At 45.3% G+C, this 20,330-nt stretch overlaps 1 protein-coding gene across 5 annotated transcripts in view; it reads left to right on the top strand.

Moving 5' to 3' along the window:
• Nucleotides 1-20,330, top strand: part of LOC137784531 (TGF-beta receptor type-2-like) — a 41,953-nt gene that overhangs the window by 5,828 nt on the left and 15,795 nt on the right. Inside the window, exon 1 of one of the 5 annotated variants that reach the window (XM_068575289.1) lies at nucleotides 10,114-10,213. The exons of 1 other annotated variant lie outside the window; for it this stretch is intronic. In XM_068575289.1, the coding sequence (XP_068431390.1) occupies nucleotides 10,183-10,213 (31 nt within the window). In that variant the 5' untranslated portion in view covers nucleotides 10,114-10,182. Of the gene's footprint in view, nucleotides 1-10,113; nucleotides 10,214-17,425; nucleotides 17,456-18,218; nucleotides 18,637-19,636; nucleotides 19,714-20,330 lie in introns of those variants that run through there. 3 more of the 5 variants (XM_068575290.1, XM_068575287.1, XM_068575291.1) reach the window with 3 other exon arrangements.

Below are 20,330 nucleotides of genomic sequence, written 5' to 3'. Positions count from 1 at the left end.
TTTGTTAGTTTTCTCTTTTTGTGGTTCCTGTTGGTTTCTTCACTTCTCTTTGTTTCAGCGCCGAGGAGGACATGGTCACGCCTCGCACACGCTGCTCAGTGTGTGTGATCTTTGAGAAACTATCTGTACATCTGTGGATGTTAGGATTTGACTTGGGTTTTATGAGTTGTTGGTTGTTTTTTTTTCTTTTCTTTTTTTTTTCTCTCTCTCTGATGAAGCTTTCAATAAAAAAAAAATGTGGAAAAAAAAGCACCAAGTAGCGCTGTTATCTTTTAATCTGCATCGCAAACGAGCTGTTTTCCTGTCCTCTAGCCGCTATTACGGGAGCATTTATTATGCACCGAGCTTCCTCCGAGGACTACACACACACACACACACACACACACACACACACACACAGAACACGCCATCCAACCCATTGCCTATTATCTATATGACTAAATTGAAGAGGGAAGCAGGAGGAAACCCTACTATTATCACCCAGCCTGATGGCACCTGCTGCACGTTGACCTTGGGCCCTCACATCCTCTCATAATTACAGCCTTGGCAAATGGAGCTAACACCTCTCGATGGGATTTCCCTCTTCGCAGCTCGCACACACTTGATCAGGCGTAAAGTGGTCATAATCAAAGATGGAGGAGCCTGCTGGAGGAAAGAAGTCGATCGATGGCAATGAATCTTCCTCTTCACTCTCATTTAGGCCCAATCAATTGCTGTCCTTGTCACCTCCTAGGGACGCCTGTACTGTCAATACGGAGGCTTCACAGTAGCCAAGTTTCCACTGCGTGAGACGTCTCTGCGAGATCAAAGCAACAAGGCCGGCACGCCGAGACAAAGGACATCTTAATGGAGAACAATCGACTGGTCGGGTTGGACTGAGACATGCGTGTGTGTGTGTGTGTGTGTGTGTGTGTGTGTGTGCGTGCACTCGAACGTGCATGATCAGGCTGTCAGGACACACAGCTTCCCCTTTATTATTATTTTTTTCCCATCTGCTGAGCGGAGAATACACGGAAGTACCTCAGTGCTTGACAGAGATAAGCGTCGGCGTGGCACATTTGGAGCAATTTAAAACATTTTGCTGCTCTGAGAGACTTCTCTGTGGTTCCATGGTTTCCTGCAACACTCACTGGAGGCTGCTAAATCTGTGGAAATGCAACGGGATCCTTTATCAAGTGAAATGCCACAGATTCAATCTCACTCCCTTGGAGCCAGGCAGCCGCCTTATCTGGGCTTATAGAGATGTAGCAGCTGAGCACCACAAGGGTGCAGCATACCAACACAGATGTTATCTGGTGTGTTTATTTCACAGAGGAGCGAGAACCCCGCCACACACACATGTACACACACACACACACACACTACCACCACTGGATACAGATCAAGGGCATCTCCACTGGGTACCATGCAACACAACTGTCGCTACACAACCAGACTTCCCCATCGAGCGCTTGCCATCTGCTGAATATATATATAGGAAGATTAGGAAGGAAAAGCCTGGCCGTGCATTCAGATATATCTGTCCTACGCAGTACAAATTGTCTGCTTGATGTGTATTTATATAGGATAAACATGCTCTTTAAAAGGAGCAGCTGGCAAATCCTGTGACAACTGAGAATTATAAAGAAACCCATGAAGTCCATTTAAAGGTGCAGATTATATAAATGACCTAAAAAAAATGTCTTTAAAAGTTTAGTGTTTTTAGAAATGAATTCATTTTGTTATGACCAAACTGAAACCCCGGAACTCTCTAAAAAAATCTCCCGATGTAATAAACGTGACCCGCGTTGCACAAAACAAACACCGGTAATTGAGTTGAAACCGTTCCTTTGGCTCAGAAGGAATATCTATTTGCTCACAGCAAACGACCTGCACGGGGCGACAGGGTTTCAGGTTTCACAACACAATTGATTTCATTCCAGACCAGTTCAAACCGGGGACGGGGTGAAATTGGGTAGATTGGTTCTGGGAGCCTTTCCCGACCCTGAGCTTCCAGGTGCAGTCCGAGCCATTTTGAATCCAATCAAGAATCTGTGATCGTCAGCAACCACACACACACCTGGTGCTGCCTTATTAGCTTATAACCCACTCAGAGAGACATAATTAAGCAAAGGAAGGGGGGTGCAGGGGGGCGGCACGGCTGAGCCAAAATCTAAATAATGCCCAAGAGGGATTTGGTGTGTTTTGAGGGGGAATTCATTATTCGCTTAATCTAGGAGTGTGTGAATGCAACATTAGGCCAGTAAACCTCATTACACCGAGCTAAATGTGGATATCTCATTAGTGGGGAAAGGCATGATTCATATTTATACACTATGTAGGTCTATTAGATTCAGGAAGAAATATTGCATAAGTAACACGTCTATGATCTTGGCTTGGTTTACGAGGGAAAATGAAGACGAGCAGTAAAATATGAACCAATTGTTGGTTGTAAACATCCATCACAGTTTATAGATAGACCTCCAGGTATTTGCCTGTGAGTGAGTGCCCACAAGATTCCTGGGAAATGAGGGATAATGACGGACATTTCAGGCGCACTCACGCTGTTTTACCACAAAATAAAGTGGTTGAGATCATCTTACAACCTGTCCAATCTCAGTATAGCTGCTGTGAGTGCAATGGCATCATGGCTGATAAGAAATAACAGCCAACGCGCCAAAAATAATATCCAAGTGTAATGAACATTATAACTGTGTGTAACGTGGAGATGCAAGGAATCAAGGCGGTGTCAACGTCTTCGCCAGATGTGCTCCTCAAGCTGACAGGAGAACAAATGAACAACCACGGATGTCTTGTCCTACATCTACAATAGAAGTCAGTAAGTCAGGAGCTCTCTTTCAATATTCCCATGATGAATTGCTATCGTCGTGCAGCAGCGATTGGGAGCCCCGCCAAAGCCTATTGAAGTTCACAAAGACACCAGTGGAACAATTGTATCCCAGGAGATCCCGGTGGCTGCACAGACGCCATTGTTCCCCAGGTGGCACAGCAGCGGGTAAAGGGCCCGGCTCGGGTCTCAATGCGCTCAAAACAATAAGTGTTAATTGAGGATGTGAAAGAAAGCCGGGGCCTCGTAACGTTAACATTAATGCGCCACTTCCTGTCATTAACCCTGATGTAACCACTCGGTTTGGCTCGAGCAGCCTCACATGGAGGGCTACATGCACACACCTGTCCTCACGTTCGGACAGATTGACGTATCCTCGCTCATCTTGGCTTGCTTACGATCACAGTTATCATCTGATTTATATTATAATAGTAATGTTGAAACTTTTTGTTTTCATGTGCAACTGCATTCAAAATGTAAAATACCAGAAAAATAAATGGTGGCGCTATGGGCTACGTGGAACGGCGACGTCTCTGACCAAAAACGCATTTCATATCAGGAACATTCGCTCGAATCACTACTCGTTGTTTTACATTTTTGCAGAAACGTACAATGCCAACATTTATTCCTGGAGACTGGGCTGCAGATACGGGTCGGGTCGTTTGTCATCGCCAATATCTGCAAATAACTGCAGTCTCACGTAGTGGAGCTACAATTTGAAGATTAGTATTTACTAACAGAGCAAAGTTAGCTGTTCCATATGCTGTGGTGCGTCCGTATCGGCGTGATCTGTATGATTTGCGTCTGCTTTTCGCTCGTAAGAGGAGGGATGCCAGTATCATCTGCCACTGAAGCCTTTATCTGAGTGCCAGACCAGCTCAGTGCAGACCATAATATTGAGCCAACACATAAACACAAGAGCTGCAGCACTTAGTCGAACAAGAAACAAACCCAAACCTCAAATCTAATTCCAATTCTGTAAACAATACGAGTTAGAATAGCCGTGTCTTTGGGAGTGAATGTATTTGGATAGGAGCTTCCCAGCAGGCCGGACACAAGAGGTGACCTTTACTCTCTGCCACCGAAGCTGAAATGGTAACAATAGTGGAGCTTTGTGTTTGTGTCTCTGTGTGTGAGGGACAGAAGAGTGCAGGAGCTGCTCATATGTTACATGCAGAACACAGTAGTCTATTTTAACTGTACGGATGCTAAGAATAACACGACTTCGCCCGAGAAGAAGGAAGAGATGCTCACCCTTGAGAGAGACTTGCCAATTGTAATGCATGAACGTGAGAGTCTAGTGTGCGCCGCGATGCTACGCGTTAAATATGTTGGTGTGCATGTGAGTGAATAGGACAAGGGCAGAGATGTAGTCTGAGAGAAGGGAAAGGGAATAAGAAGATGACGAGAAGAGAGAAGCAGGGAGGATGTCGATTGAGTAATGGAGAAAAACCAAAGATGTAGGAAGTTAAAAAAAATCTGTCGAAGACGATTCATCATTCACCTCCTCTCTCCCCCGTGCAGCCCATCGGACCCTGAGGGCTGCAGGATGAAGTCCTAATGGCTCCCTATCCCCTCCAGGCTAAGTGAAGTGATCTGCAGCAGCGCTGTGCAGGTGGATAAACAGTCCTGGCAGCAACGAGCTCCGGGGGCCGACCCACTCACCCGGACTGCAAGGGGAACACGTGGAAGCAACATGTGTGGCCGCAGTGTTCCAGCCCTCCAGGCCTCCGAAACCCCTTGTGGGGAGTTTGGTTATTCGTTGTAATTCTAGAGTTTCGTATGAAACCATCAAAAACAGTGTCTGACTCGATATTTTGGGGGAAATGCGCTTATTTGCTTTCTTGCTGAGATGTAATGGAGATCGATACCTCACATTCTAGTGTCTGTGCACTGAGTATGATGATGGATCGCAGCGGTTGTTAGCTTAGCGTAGCATGAGGACTGTAAACGGTAAGAAACAGCTCACAGCGGCGAAGGGACTCTGGACTAAAAGTCTCTAAAAAATGAGAAAACATCATTTTCCAGGTCTGATTTAATATGTTTTCTCCTCTTAAGAACAGGCGAAGAAAAAATACAAGTTTTACTAAGATAAATCTGCCAAGGTACTTTTTTTCACCTGTGAAAACAGGTGAGGGAAAAAGGTTTTGGTTGCTGAGTTTGTTGTTGTTGTTGTTGTTGTTGTTGTTGTAATACTAATTACCGCCACAGGAGGCTGAAGTGTGCCACCACCGCGTGTTCTGAAAAGGACTAAGAGCAGTCACGTTCTCTTCCAGGTGCGTTTCACACTTTTTGTTCAAAAACAGTGAAGGAATTTAGAAATATGATCCTGGAGAAACCCATCGCTCATCTCTTCTTAAGTCTTAAACTCAGGAGAGAAAACTATTTAGATCACACTTAGAAAATACATCACCAGAATTATTTTCCCCATCACGTCCCTCTCAGAGCTTCCATAGGATTTAAGAACTTCCTTAAATTGTCTCTTTTTCCAGTGCAGTTTGGCGCGTACAATAAACATGATATGTAATCACGGTTTTGTTGTAATAGTATAATATGTTTAATGCTTCCTCGTGTGCTGTAATGCTGCGGATGCCATTGTTCCTCCTGTTTTTCCAGTCACTGGGTGTTCAGCTCATCTGTCAACTGGATAACCCTTTGCCCTCGTCCGGTTGCGTGTTATGAGAGCGTAGTCAAAGAATGGTGCGTACACCACAAATGTCATGCCCTCTCCAGGAGGAATAACAATGGAAGGTGGGCTCGGTTAAGGGCAACAAGCGCATGGGAGGGGGGTGGGGGGTGAATACCGCACTATAAATATGTTAGAATCTGCGAAAGGTCGCCGTGGACTGACTTCTGCGGTTCTGGATTCAAGACGCTGCAAAGGGGCGTCGACTGTAAGCAGAGGACAGAAATTGGTGCTGATTCTTCCGGGTCGGTGGCCCTTTAGCCCGCAAACACACATGCACCCACACACTTTAAACAGCTTAGCTGAGATACTGCTGAAGCTTTATTCCATTCTCCCACACACACACACATACTCACACACACACACACACACACACTCAACTCTGTCTCCTGACTCCTGAAGAATGTTTTCTAATCTCTCCAGAGTTATGGTACATTACACATGTTATGGCTGCGGCAGACTAACCCTCCCCTGAACTACAAAGAAACTCAACGTAGGTGAGGCTGAAGTCAGGCGGGGGCCAGAACTCCATTAAGTACTCCCACATGTGCCGGTCTTTAGCTCCGTATGTGTACGTGTGCCAACGTTTCTCCACGTCTGAGTGTCTGCATTTCACTGTGCAATTAAGTTTGAGGAATTTAGTCGGCCTGCGTGGATGTATGCATGAATGACGTCATTCTGGCTTGAGTATTTGTCTGTGCATGCGTCTGTATGAGTGTGTGTCTGTGAACCACACATCAGGCCTCAGGAGCATCAGCAGAGATTAGTGGGCAAACTAATCTTGGCTTCAGAGCTGCCTGGATTGTTTGTTTTTTTCAGTCAAACATGTGAATCAACGCTCCCAACTGGAGTGGAGTGGATTGGCACAGTCACGATGCGTTCACCATTAATTAAAGGGACAGTGATGTTATTATGTGAGCAATGATCACATGACTAGCTGTAATGCGAGAGGGGTTATTCTCTCCTCTACAGGGCTTTTTTTTATTAATTTCACTCCTTGCCAACTTTGCTGAGCAGCAAAAATCAAAATCCTGTTTGAGTTTACTTGTGATAACTTGTTTCCCATGAGGATCGAACTGCTGGGATCTGAAGATGCGGCCACGGCTTTAAAGCAAACCTTTAAAGTGTCTAACCCGACATAAAAAGTGGAACATGGGCAATAACTTTAATGTTTTAAGGTATTTTTTGGACTTGGCCCCTGTAAGCGCAGCTGGCAGCGTTGTCTGTACGAGTACTGCTAGTTTTTATCTCCAGGGAGGGGAAGAGGGGTTCGGTTGGACTTCAGCCAATGAGTGGCTCAACTCAGGCCTCTGAGCCCTGAAGCTAATGTCTACATTTGTTTTGAAAGGTGTAAATTTAAAGTTAATGTGTAAATATTGAACGCATCTAAATTTGGACCCCAGCAATATATGACAGGCAAACAGACTCCTTTGTTGCCTTGATCTCCTTTTTCGAGTTAAATTGGTGACCTTTTTGTGTGTTCATGTTGTTGTCTGATGCTTTTCCTTCAAACTCTTGGGTAAGCAGAATCGTCATAAAAAATCGTCATCGCTGAAATGACGATGGCCAAAGTTACAAAGTAGGACTTAAAACAAACTCTTTTACTGAACTTCTTTCTGCTTCCTGGACGCTGCCATTAATAGTCGCACTCCTTTTGAATTGTCTTTGATTCAGTGGAAGCAAAGCTCTTTAATTTCACATATCTTTGCAATTTGAAAGAACAGAGCGCAGCACGCGCTTTGCGAGGGAACACGTTTTTAAATCCCACCTCTAATAAATGGAGCTTTGCCAAGGACTCGGCTCCATTCATTTAATGCAGAGCGGGCTCAGAATCTGCATGTCTTTGAGGGCCTGCCATGCGTGCCGTGTAGCTAGCCCTGATGAATAATGAATGAGCAGCATGGATGTGAAGGTTAAGCCCCGCTCATCTGTCGATGTCCGCGCCATCATCGTGGCGACCGAGCCTAAAACATCTGCGGGCCTCTGAAAGAATCGGCTTCTAACGGGGAAAAGAACGTCTGTGTGGGAGCGTCTTATGCCACGTGTTTGGACGTCCGCCCGTCCATGTTGCCAGAACCAATCAGGTTTGCTTTTACTCACATTAATTCAGGATTTAATGTGCCTATTTTCCGACGTGATCCCCTGGTCGAGCTGGTTAATGGCTAACGATGAGAGCCGCAGCCGTCACAGCGACATGAACACCGGCCAACAAGCAGAGGTGCTTCGGCTTCCCCTCCGAGTCCATTTCTCTGCTGGGCTTTGGGAGCTGAGCTGGCATTTTAATGCTCACTCTTTATTGCTTTTCCTCCTGTTGGTCTCTCTTGCTCTCTCTCTCTCTCTCTCTCTCTCTCTCTCTCTCTCTCTCTCTCTCTCATAGCAGAGGGCGAGCGGAACGCAGCGCCGTTGCCATAGTGCTCGCTGGGCAACAAGTGTACACAGTGGTGAAGATTAAGACGTGCAGCCTGGAGCCGGCAGCGAGCGAGGGAAGGACTCTGCTCCAGCTCATGATAATGTAGCGCAGAGCCAGAGCATTCCTTCACTGCTTTTCCATGAAAACTATACGATTTCAAGAGGAATTGATGGCGACAGATAGAAGGAGAGAGGAGAGCGGAGGGAGGTTCTGTCGGCTGTGTATAGTATGCCCGCATGGATACAGCTGGCAGCTGCTTGAGTCAGAACATCTGGAGTCAGAGGCCTCCTTAGATGAGAGATGAGAGCCGTGTGAGTGCCTGTGCTGCTCTGTGGAAGCTTTATGTGTCACTGTTGATGGGAAGACAAAGGCTGGGATGAGCAGGTTTTTCCTGATCTTTCTATCACAGGCCATAAACTGAGGTATGAAAGCAATTCGTTCCTGTCGGTGTCTTCATAGATTTACATGTTGTGAAATCGGCTGGTTCGCTTTCTTTAGAGAGTTCGATGCGAAGCTCGAGACAAGTCAGTTAAATGTGAAGCCAGAGCCAGCCTACTTAGCTTAGCTTAGCACAAGGATTGGAAACAGGTAAAACCACAAAAACCTCTAAAGCTCAATAATTAACTCGTTCTTGTGAACACACTTGTTAACACAAAAAGCACAAGTGTAAAACCGACAAGATGTGATTTTTAAAGAGTCAAGTGCCAGCTCTGAGAGCTCTGTCTCTCCTCGAAAGGCTTTCACGCAGCTGCACTCCAGTCATGAACAATGACTGAAGCAGTTGTACAAAGATTACAAAAAAGGCCAATTCTGTGTCCGTGACGTGAACACCAATGTCACAAAACAGCAACAGCTGTTAGGAGCCAAATGTCATCTGGACTCACCTCCAAGATGTGGATTATGAAGTAGCTAATAAAGTGAGGATTGTGTTTCTTTTTTATCTGAGTTTATCATTTCATATTTATCCATTGACATTACGTGGAAGTGCTGCTCCTGACCTTTTGACCTACGAAAAGACTTCTTTTTTTTTTTTAAAATAGCATCACATGTGTAATCCACTGGCTCTAAATGAGGAATTATAATTTGAAGTCATGCAGACTATTCTCCAAACATATTTGACATGCTTCGTCGCCGCGCTTTCCTTTCGCAGCGCACCACAAATTGTCTCGGACACAATAGGCCCCACTTGAAAAATCAGAGCCTTGAACGCGAGTGGCACTTCTGTGGCAGATTCCAAGTGACCACACTCTTCCCTCTGCACAGCAACAGCCAGCAGTGGCAGCTGTGTTTTTCTTCTTCCTGTGATTACAATGCAACAATCTTGCAACACACAGCCAGGGCTATCATTGTTCTGGTGGTCTGGCCGGCGGCGCAGACGTGGTTGGGTCAGTCGGATAAAGCCGGATTGACCAGCACACACGCATCCACACTCGCTCTTATCAGATTGGAAACCTTTTCACCTCATGCGCCTCCAACAATGTCTCCATGTGCTGAGGTTACCGCCATCACAGGAAGAAAAAGAAAAAAATCCCCTCACCGAGCAGCTGCACTTAAAACAAAAGAGCTTAGGCAGCAACTTGAGGTGTAAGTTGAGCCATAACGGTAATGCATTTTAATGAGCCTGGACCACGGAGGCTGTCCTGGAAATAGACGCAGCGTGGTCCATTTCCTCTGCAGGGTTTTCGGACGGGGCCAGCATGCATGAAAATGGGCTGCTGTGGAGGAAATGGCCTTTTATGTAGAATACATTACGCCGGAATATATAGTCCTGAATGGATGGCCGTGGACCGCTCTGCCTCCTCCCACTCAGAATTCAATCGGAGCACATTGAAAGCGCAGGGAGGGAAACCTTCCTCCGCTAATCTATTATGGCTGAGGGCTGGTCTGCTCCGCGGCCTGAAAGAGACGTAGAAATGTTGCAAATTCAATGTAAGATCTCGGTGGCTTTGAATTCCGACCATGGATTTCTTAATCTTGCATTAGAAAGAAAACGTCATGAATACTCATTTCATGTTCAGCCATCTGAAAGCCTTTAAAGCACTTTTGATCTTTAAAGACGAGGGGGAGAGAGCGCAGCTTCCACCAAGAAAAGACTGGTTGTGTTATCCGCGTCAACAAAGGACAACACATCACTCACAGTGTTGGTATTGTGCACCAAGCAGCTGATTGTGTTGTAACACCGTTTTCACAATGTTGTAAACACTCATTTTCTCTCCGCTGTACTCCTGATGCAACCAGATGCAGAACTAAAGAGGAAAGATGGGATTTAAAGCTAAAGACGGAGGGCACGGTAAGATTGGTTCTGATCGATATATTCTGTCAAACTCAGCAGCTCTTTCTTTGGTTTTGATTCTCTTTCTGTTCTTTTTAAATTTCTGGAACATTCTCAGAAATACAAAGACACCATTACTTAATGTATTCTCTCTTTTGGAGGGGATGAGCTTTTGGTTGGGGAGTCTGGATTTCCAGGGAGAGTCCTGTTCATCCGAGAAAAAAAAACACATCACATCTCGGATCTGACCTCATGATTCTAGCAACAGAAATAAAGAGAAATGAATAAGTGAAATCTCTCGTGGCTGCGTCGGAGCAGATCTGAGCACTTGAATCTGATTTCCCTGAAATATCTAAATCGCGCCGGTGTCAGGAGAGGTGGTGGGAGCGCTCTGCAAGGAAATGCCTCGCAGCGAGAAAGCTGGCAGGATGAGCACACCCGGACCTGGCAGAGGAAAAGAGGCGGTTGGCTCCAAAAGCAGGAGTGAACTTCATTACATCATTAGTAGATGCCTTTGTCCGAATGGAAATATCTGGTGAAAGCAATGTATTCAACACAGACATCAGTATTCCGCCTTGTCATCTGTAAATATGTGCGGCTTGTATTCAGTGGAGAATATGTTATGATATTCCATCAGCAGCTTGTTCTGAGCCTCATTAGCTGCACTATATGGGACTGCCATAGAGTGGATGCACTGAACAAAGCCTACAATGGCTCCATATTAGGGGAGGGATGTGATTTTCTTGTCATTTGCATGCTGTGTTGGCGCACGGGCTCCGAGGGAACATGCAGAGATTTCATCTCACTTTATGTCATGCACAGTTTGTTTTAAAGGGAAGAAATTGCAAGCAGGTTCTCCATGATCAAAGTCATCCACAAGAGCTGAGCGGCGCCTCATTTTCAGTGGAGTGGCTGAAAATAAATGCATGTTCACAGTCACGGTAAATTTACAAATTCGGCGAGGGAAAATGACTGCGCCGGCCGAGGAAAAGCTCTTGGAATGAGGCGTTAAATTAAATCCATTTGGGCTGTGGCGTCGCAGCTATGCATTTCAGCTGCATCTCAAAATATTTGACATACTTTTCGTCGGGCCAAGAGAATAAGGATGCTGGCTGAGAGCTAACGCGAGTGATTATTCCACACATTTGGAGCACATTCTCACTTTCTGTAACACTATGTTATCTCACAGAATATATAAACAATGAATACCTGCTTCATGTCGCACTGTCATAGTCTAAGCAGGACATTGTTACATGTAATTGTCATTAACTGTCAAGATGTACAATATAAGACCATCAGAAAGAATATACAATGAATGGCATACAACCAGTACATTAATGCCTGCTTACATTTATGCAAGGGTTAGGGTCAGTTCAGGAAAAGATCGAGTTAAGTCACACTGGACGTGAGGTTTGTATTGACACAGCCATCCGACCCGACTTCCTCCTCATACACAGCTTTTTGCTCTTCATACTGCGACACCCCAACACAATTATAAGGCTCACCAGCGGCAGCCCTGCACGCTCAAGACTGAATATACTGAATATACTGAATATACGTGAAGAGCATCCGGCCCCCTTGACCGAGCTGTCGTATTTGATGGGTTGGCATGCATGCTATTTCCTCTCACACCAAAAAAAAAAAAACTTCCTCTTTTATTTTCCTATCTCTATTCATCTCTTCGTCACTCTCCCACACATAACCACGGAGTATATGGTTCCTCTATTGTCTGGCGCTGTTTACCACGCGGCCCGGGCTCAGCTCCTTGTCCTTATCAGTGTCGGGTCACGGTGGTATTTCCTGTCTGCAACAAGAGCAGAAGGTGGCACAGGATGAGTGCTGCTTCCTGTGCTGGCACACCCAGCATGCACCCGCTGGCCCCAACCGCCCGGCACGTCCAGTCAGAGCGAGCTTTCGAGATCCAACGTGTATCTTCTAACTCGTATGGTTTGCCTGAGATGCTCGACAGCTGAGCGATGCAACGGCACCCGAGTTCATCTTTTAGCTTGTGCGTACCGGACAGCATGCAGTGGAATGACAGAAAGAAAGAGGTGGCGAGGGATGCGAGCCTTGCGGTGCACTAAAGCACACAGCAGTGATACAAAGGCTTCGTACGGCTGCAGGCTGCCTCGTCGCAGGATGTGTTATATCAAAGAGTCAATAACTCCTGCTGATATTTTGTCAAGTGAATATCCTTAAATCCCCTTAAAAATGATTTTTCTTCGCTGGTGGGTGTACAGCATCTGGGATGTTAAATCACAGGAAGGTTCACACACAGCTGTAAAGATTCAGATCGTCCTCAGATCGTGAGATATATATGTGATCAAAATGTCCATGACAATATTTGATTTTACTTTTTTTTTAAAAAGTGTCAGCAAAGCAACTCCTTCGTCTAACTTTGCCTGTGATGTTTCTAAATGTTGTTTTAATATCCTCCAATTAAGTGCTTTCATGTTTGTGTCCCAGCGTCTCCAGAGACCCTGAAACGGCCCCTCGGGGTAGAGAGGTGACATTAACATATTGTCTGCTACCATTTTTTTTTTAAATGTCTTTTTACTGCAGCATCCTCCTTGGGTTGGAATGTTGTTTCATCTCCACGCCGGCGCGGTCTTTCCCATGGGAAGTACACAGAGGCATTTTTGGTCTCATCAGAGGGAGTGGGCAGATGTTTGTAACTACGCATGCGGCTGCTGAGACCAGCGAGGACTTTGCCCTTCAAAACACCGTGACGCCGACTGTTTATTACAAGTGGGTTTCTCGGGGAAACCGTGATCACTGGGCCTCGCTCGCCGTATTTGGAGTGTGGCCTGTTGCAAGTCATTGAGCGTTGGGGTTTTCTTCACGCTCACGCCCATCCCCTCCCATCCCATCTTCGTGCTGCCTCCCACAAAGGGCCGACTGTGTATTACGGCCTCCAGTGAACCGCTGACATGTCCGCCCTGAAGCTCGGTGCTGGCGGCGCTTGCGTTTACCAATTTGAGGGCAGAAGTCTCACCGTATGACACGTTATATTAAAGCAACATCTACTCTAGTGTATAAACGCCTCTTGCAGAGAACAGGAAAAAGCACACGTTGACTCGTCACAGCAGGAAAAAAAGCAGCTAATGACATTAACAATGTCTCAGTTCTACTTCAGTGCCTCAGTGAGTCATGATGTTGTGACGCTGAGCCAAACAGAAAATACAAACATCGTAACAAACATCTTATATTGATAAATACAAACAGCTGTAGGTTCACAATGCAGTTTACAGTGCTTAACTTCCTACTAAAACACATAACAGGTAACCTAAACACTTCTTTAACATATGCAGGGCAGAACACTGACTATATATATATATATATATATATATATATATATATATATATATATATATATATATATATATATATATATATATATATATACACACACACACACACACACACACTGTGTACATACAGTATATAGCAGTGTCATCATGCAGAAAACTGCATCAGGCCACGTGAGAAAACACTTTTAGAAGTGCTTGGGGGAATCCTTTTGATTTTAAAACATACTCATTTTCCATCAAACGCAGTCATACGATACGTACGGCGTTATGATTCACACAGCTTTCATTAAGGCAGCGATTACATGCAGTGCATATATTTCCTCTTTCGTATGCATGGAATTCTTTAATGGACTGCCTTCACTCTCTCAAAGCAGAAGACACACTTTGATTGCGTTTGTGTGTGTGTGTGTGTGTGTGTGTGTGTGTGTGTGTGTGTGTGTGTGTGTGTGTGTGTATCTGTATCTCAAGCCACATGACAGAGACTTCATGTTGGAGCATCGAAACTGGGACAGGGCACCTAAATCTTCCCCCTATTTGCTGAAATAGTCTGTTCTCTGTAATCACGCTTTGGTGAATGGCACGACCATCATCATCTTCATCATCTTCTCTCCCACCACGGGAGTAGTTACAGGCTGAGGGCCTGATGGCAGGGCACAGGCCTCAGGCTTGTTTAACCCTCCACTGCGCGGGCCGCAGCACGACACCTCGGATATGCATGGGAGAAGTGGAAGCCACTGACAGGTTTCACGTGTGGATTTATGCTCTAAAGGAAGAGGTGGTTTTCAAACGTTACGTGGGAGGAAGAAAGCTGTTTTGTTTGTTTCATTTCCCCTGTTTTTTTTTTTGCTGCTTTGTGGTCTGTTGAATTTAGCGCAAAGGGTGTTGCTTTCAGGTTTCAAGAGTTTGGGTTTGCTGAGAGTGCACTTTATGCCCTTACACGGTCTCAGCATGTGAGCAGATAAGATTATCCCATCTGGCCTTTACTTTATCTCCCCACATGAGCCACACCAAGAAACAGGATGTTGCCTGTCACACGGAGATGGAGTCACACACTGTCAGCCGCCCCCAATGTTTTCTTCTTTTTATAAAACCACATGCTTTGGCACAGTTTTGGACATCGCTATTCAGCCAGAGAACAATAGCCCTAAACATGTTGTGATACCAAAGGTTGTAACCTCTGGCGTGTTTAAGATAAACTTTCCCTTCCTTCACAGGCTGACTAATGCCGGGTGACAAAGTCTGTTCACAGCGGAGTAGAAAGAGTGAGGCTGTTGTTGTCCCACTTCCTTAGATTTACCAATGGCACAAGAAAACTCTGCCAATCCATTGTGTGTGTGTGTGTGCTGTGTTTGTGTATGTGCTATTGTGCATCACTCGGTATGAGTGAGCACACAAAGCCACCTTTTACCTTTTAACCTGGGACGCAAGTTATGGATGTTTTTGTTCTGTTTCTTACTGTTGTGAAATCTCTCTCGTGTATATTGTGATGGCTTTTATTGTTTTTGTTCTGCAGGCCGAGTTGAGACAGACATCCTCAGATCTTTACATTTGAATTTGTAACACAGTGCGAGCGTTGAACTTAAAAGCAGGCGGTGGTGTTTAATAGCACTGTCTTCCCTGTACACGGACGGAGAGCCTCCTCAATTTGTCCAACACTTTGCTCGATGACCAACTACCTGCAATGCTGAAGACATTCCCATCAGCGTCAGCTGCTACTCTGTGTTCAGTGCTAATTAGCTAATGTTAGTATGCTAACGCGTCAAACCACCATCGGCTTTGTTGGCATTGTGAGCATGCTAGCATTTTTTTTTTTACCGTGAAGCACTGCTGTGTCTAAATACATAACTGATGAATGAAAGAGACACATCATTCAGTCTTTATTTTTTACCTTCTTCCTCAATTTCACCTTTTCACTTCTTGCCCCCAACAACCATCTTTCTTGTGATGGATGTGCTTTCATCTTCCAGCCTTAGAAGAAAGCCACTCTATCCTGCATCTTGTGCAGCGATACTGTGTGAACTCTCCGGGGGGGCGAAAGTAGTACCTGTATGATTGACGAGCCACATCCGGAGGCACATTCACCTGACATATTAACATCCAAAGGAAGCACTGTAAGTGTGTGTGTGTGTGGGAGGGGGGAGGGAGGGAGGAGAGAACGCACAGATTTTTAAAATTACCTGATTGTTTTTTGCCACTACTCTCCCAAGCAATTTGCAAGTTGTAATACATTTGTCTCTGCTGTGCAAATACACAAGCTGGAGCTTGTGGGACTCGAGAGCAGTGTTTAATGATGTTTTTCCTTTTGAGCGTGCGCTATATTTGTGCATTTCATCCAGAAATAAAGTCTTGATTGAAAGTAGTTTACACAGACCGCCGGCGAGAGGTGGCTGGCTGGCAGCAGATGAAATGAGCTTTTTTTTTTTTTTTTTTTTTTTACTGCCAGTGGACCAATCATCAGCAAATCAGTGAGTGAGAGTGGATCTGTTCAGATAACTGCTGGAAAGACCTGAAAGCATACACGTGTATAACTTAGTTGCCTTCAAGGTCACCTGGATGAGCAGGATTTCACTGTGAGGACTGTGGCTGAAATCCAGAGCCAGTGAGCACTGATTCCTTTACCCTGTTGAAAAATGTGATTCATAAAATTTCACAGGACATGGTGTCAACAAAATACACACTGACATGTCAAACTAATACCCACACTCCTCGTGGGGAAAAAAAAGAATAACGCTTTCATATTTTGTGAGATGGTTATGTTTCCCTGGCTCCTTTTAATTTTTGCAACGTACTAAAAAATAAATCTGCAATACTATAAACAATAAGAATAAACCTGCTTTATTTTTTTTTTCATTGCTCAAGTGTAATCTAAAGCTCAGCACTTTAATTTGGTAGTAACCTGTAACAAAGGCATAGGAACAAGCGTCCCTTGCGTCATGTGCTACCGTATAATTTCAGGCACTAAGAACAGGGTGTGCAATGCATGAATCTCTTAAGACTTCTGCGCCATGCAGCTTCAAACTAAAACGATAATCTTCTTTCTAAACAAAACATCTAAACACAAAATATTAAACATATAGAAACAGCTGAAACAGAAAATTCCCTATTTTCTAACAGTAATTCAGCATCTCTCTAACAACACAACACTTGTCCTCAGCGCATAACTGACTGATTCAGTATTCCTACGCGCCCTCTCCTTTTTGTGGCGCGCCTCAAGTTGGCACTCAGTGCGGGGAGAGATCTTACAAGAAATAAGCATACAATGTATGCATGTAATCCTGTGTGTGGGAGGGACGCTGCAGTCGTGTCGCCACGTTTCTCCCCGCAGAGACACAGAGAATAGAGTGCTGCACACAGCACTTGTTTGCCACCGGTGTTATCTCAAGACATGAGTCCAGAGATTTGTCATCAGGTCGGTCTGTTTACCTTTCCACTCGACCCAAGCAGTTTACAGGAACGCCAAGCACCTGCTATTGAGCATAATACCACTCAGGATGTTTGCCTGCCGCTTGTTTATCTGTGTTTATGCGTGGAGGGAGGGACGGGGGGGGATAAAATTGTTCAGAGGAAAAACGAACACTGAGAAACTTTTGCAGAGGGGAGGGGGAGAGCTAAAAGTAACAGTAAAATGAGTCACTTGAAGTAACACTGAAAAAGAAGGATCATGTTTAAATACGCCTCGGCACACAGGGGTGACGTGTGTTTCCTGTTTGAACTGAAGCAGAAGAAGTGGAGTTTTGTTTGGGTGTTGTGGTCATTCTGCAGGATGTTGTGACCCTCTGGGAGCCCACATGTGCTGAGGTCAGTGGGGAATGGCCGGTGTCGGGCTCACGGCGCTGTCGGGTCTCCACCTTGTGGCTTGGGCCCCATCTTGCAGCGTTGGAACGGCTCCCTGGCACGCAGGCTCGCGCAAACAAGCGCACACCCACCCAGACGCCAAAAGTAAAATAGGGTCATTGAAATGGGCTCAACAAAAAGTCCCACCAGGTCTATGTTTAAGCCTACATTTGTTTGCATTTTGGCCAGTTGGCATTTTTAAAAGTATACAGAATGAGCTATTTTTAGGTCCAGTTTAAAATGCAATGGATTTACACACACAACTATCACAGGATTACTATGATACTGAAACCTGAGACCAAAAACAAACTCGCCCAGCAAAGCAGAGGAACCCGAGAGGTGTAGGAAGGAGTAGGCGACCTGTGTGGAGAGATTTAAGCTCCGGGGGTCACAGGGTCAGGACTCAAACGTGACATCACGGCTCGAGTATGCAGAGCAAAAACACATGTCTGGAAATCCCCGGCAATAGTCGGGTAATTTATGGGTGTTACAGTGGACTTAACCTCTGTGTGTATTTAATAAAAAAAATGGAGGAAAAAAAAACAAGACGAGAGATATGGTGTGACTCTGCCTTCTCCTGTCACCCTTGATTAACTGTGAGCCTGGAACCTCTCCAGAAAAATGTAATTTAGTGACTTGGAATGGACACCTGCACTTGTGTGTGTGAGACTTAAATTAAATATGAGCAGAAGCTGGCAGTTTGAGAGTTTTGAGAGTTGACACTCCCTAAATAAGATCTGTAGAGTGTGACCACTTTGAAGTAAATCAGGGTGTTTGCATTATGCTCGTGGGCCGGAGGTGAAGCTGCTTTCTGGTGAAGCTATTTTCGAGCATGTCATTTCAAGTCTTGCTCTGCAGGGTTTCAGCCTCTTAATGACATGGTTCAAGACTTTGTGAGCCGCATGAGCATGACTGAGAAGTAGAAGAAGAAGAAGAAGAAGAAGAAGAAGAAGAAAAACTGTCCAACCCCTCTGAAGATTTCCTGTTTCATGGAAGTGCACATACTGTGTGAGTCATATAGGGCAAGTCCTGCCTGGTGTGTTTACTCTGCTGCTTCTACCCGGAGCCGTGAAGGAGGTTTTTTTTTTCTTCTTCTTCTTTTTGGTGGAGGCGGGTGAAGCAACAGGCGGACCGAAGAGAGTCCTCGGACTCTGGATATTAACGCGGTGTCAAGGGCTTTGGCTAATTAATGAAAAAGAGGGCAGTGTATGGTCCGTTTCTCAATGGAGCTACTTCGCTTTTCCGCTTTTTGGTGTGGAGCGATACTTTTTAGTAGCGTCCAGCTCGAGGAGGCGGGTGAGTTGAACTTTTTTTTTATTAACGTCGACAAAAGTTTGTCAAAGACGCAGCTGCGGGCTGATTAGCGTCAACGAGGCGCTCGCGAGCGCTAATAACGTGCTTCATTTGGGCAGGATGTGACAAATTAGTAGTAGTTTAGTAGTTTAGTTTGTAATTTTTTTTTTAATATACGGATCTGTGCTACACTTTACATTGCAAACGGCCAAATAATTAAATAAAAACGACAAAACTCCCGAAGTGCGCTACTTATCGAGCCTTAAGTGCCTCGTTTATTAAACACGCCTTTTGTCGTTCTTGCGAGCACGTTTCGCTTTTCCTGGACCTTTCTAAGAGAATACGTGCGTAAATAAATGTGTGTCTGTCCACACCGCTAACCTTGAGTGTGTTGGCCGAGCTGTTCACTGTGTATTTGAGGACATCACCTGTTGTACGTCACCCTCCCTTAGATGTGTTATCTCCATCCCCCCCAGGAAGACAGCGTTGTACCTTCATCTGTCTCAGACTCAGTCCCAGCGGCACCAAGTGGCTTTGGCTTCTCCTAATCCTCTTCTTTTTTCTTTTTTCTTTTATCCCCCCTCCCTCTCTGCAATTATATGAAGCCCTGGGTGACAATTACTCGCATTCATCCCTTCCATAGCCCGCCCCCCTGGGTTTAAATGACATGCTCTTTCAGAGGAGTTGCTCTAATGATATAATTACTTCGGCTCAACCACCTTCCCACCACCAGCACTCTGGCATGGACGATCCCCTCTGTGCTGACTTGCTTCAAAACACCCGCATCAACCACAGAGTTTTTAAAACATTTTTGGGGATATTGCTCTGTCAAAAAAAGTTTAGTCTGGAATTCAAGTGTAACATATATATTTTTTTGTATTTGTGTGGGAGTCTCCAAATGAAGACGAGGCCAGAAAGCAATACCCGTCTGCAATATCCTGCTCTGATTCCTGTGAAAGCATCCCCGTCTGGCAAAGGAACAGAGATGCACCGCTCTAGAGTTGCTGCTCTTTCACTGCTGCAGGTTGTACAGTATTTCTGCTGCTTGCGAGCTGCAGGTCTATAACCCCCACCCTGCAGGTAGGGGCAAAATTACACAGTAGGCTTTTTGTGCAAGAGCTTTTTCGCATACACACACAGCACCTTTCCCTCGAGTCTTGGTGTGAAGTCAGAGGCGAAATGGATACTGGTTAGACTTCTTTGCTGTCTCCTGTCGAGAAGTCTGCTTTCACTTGCACTTCCCAGTCGAAAAGCATCTCACATTGGTCACGAGGTCGTGTGTTTACAGTGTTTAAAGTTTACAGTGCTCCTTCCTGAGGGGTAAACTACACTACTTTTAACCCTTCTCTGTCGCTTTGGTCACAAGCTGCGTATTCTGGTGCAAGAGGAACATGTTTGACTTCCTGTGCACATGGAGTCGGCGTACAGTCGACGTGTGGCTGTGCGGTTTTACTACAGCATTTCTGTCACGTGGTCCTCGTCTCCACTTCCTCTGTTTTTGCGATTTGGCCAATTTGATTTCAGTTTATCGTTCAGAGCTCCTAAGATGTGGAATCAGTACAGTCGTTGTCTTTCACTTTCTCCCGCTCTGTTTACTCAACAGGCTCGCAGCGAGTGGCCTAACTTGAGTCCACGTTGTGTGCACTTGTACAAACTTCCCACAAAACCGTCCGTGAGACACATTATTTCCCTGATGA

The sequence above is a fragment of the Clinocottus analis genome, unplaced genomic scaffold, assembly GCF_023055335.1.
Source record: "Clinocottus analis isolate CAN_PGR_092001 unplaced genomic scaffold, fCliAna1.0.p SCAF_14, whole genome shotgun sequence".
NCBI lineage: Eukaryota > Metazoa > Chordata > Actinopteri > Perciformes > Cottidae > Clinocottus > Clinocottus analis.
The sequence above is the reverse complement of the archived record's forward strand: the minus strand, read 5'-3'. Positions and strand labels throughout refer to the sequence as shown.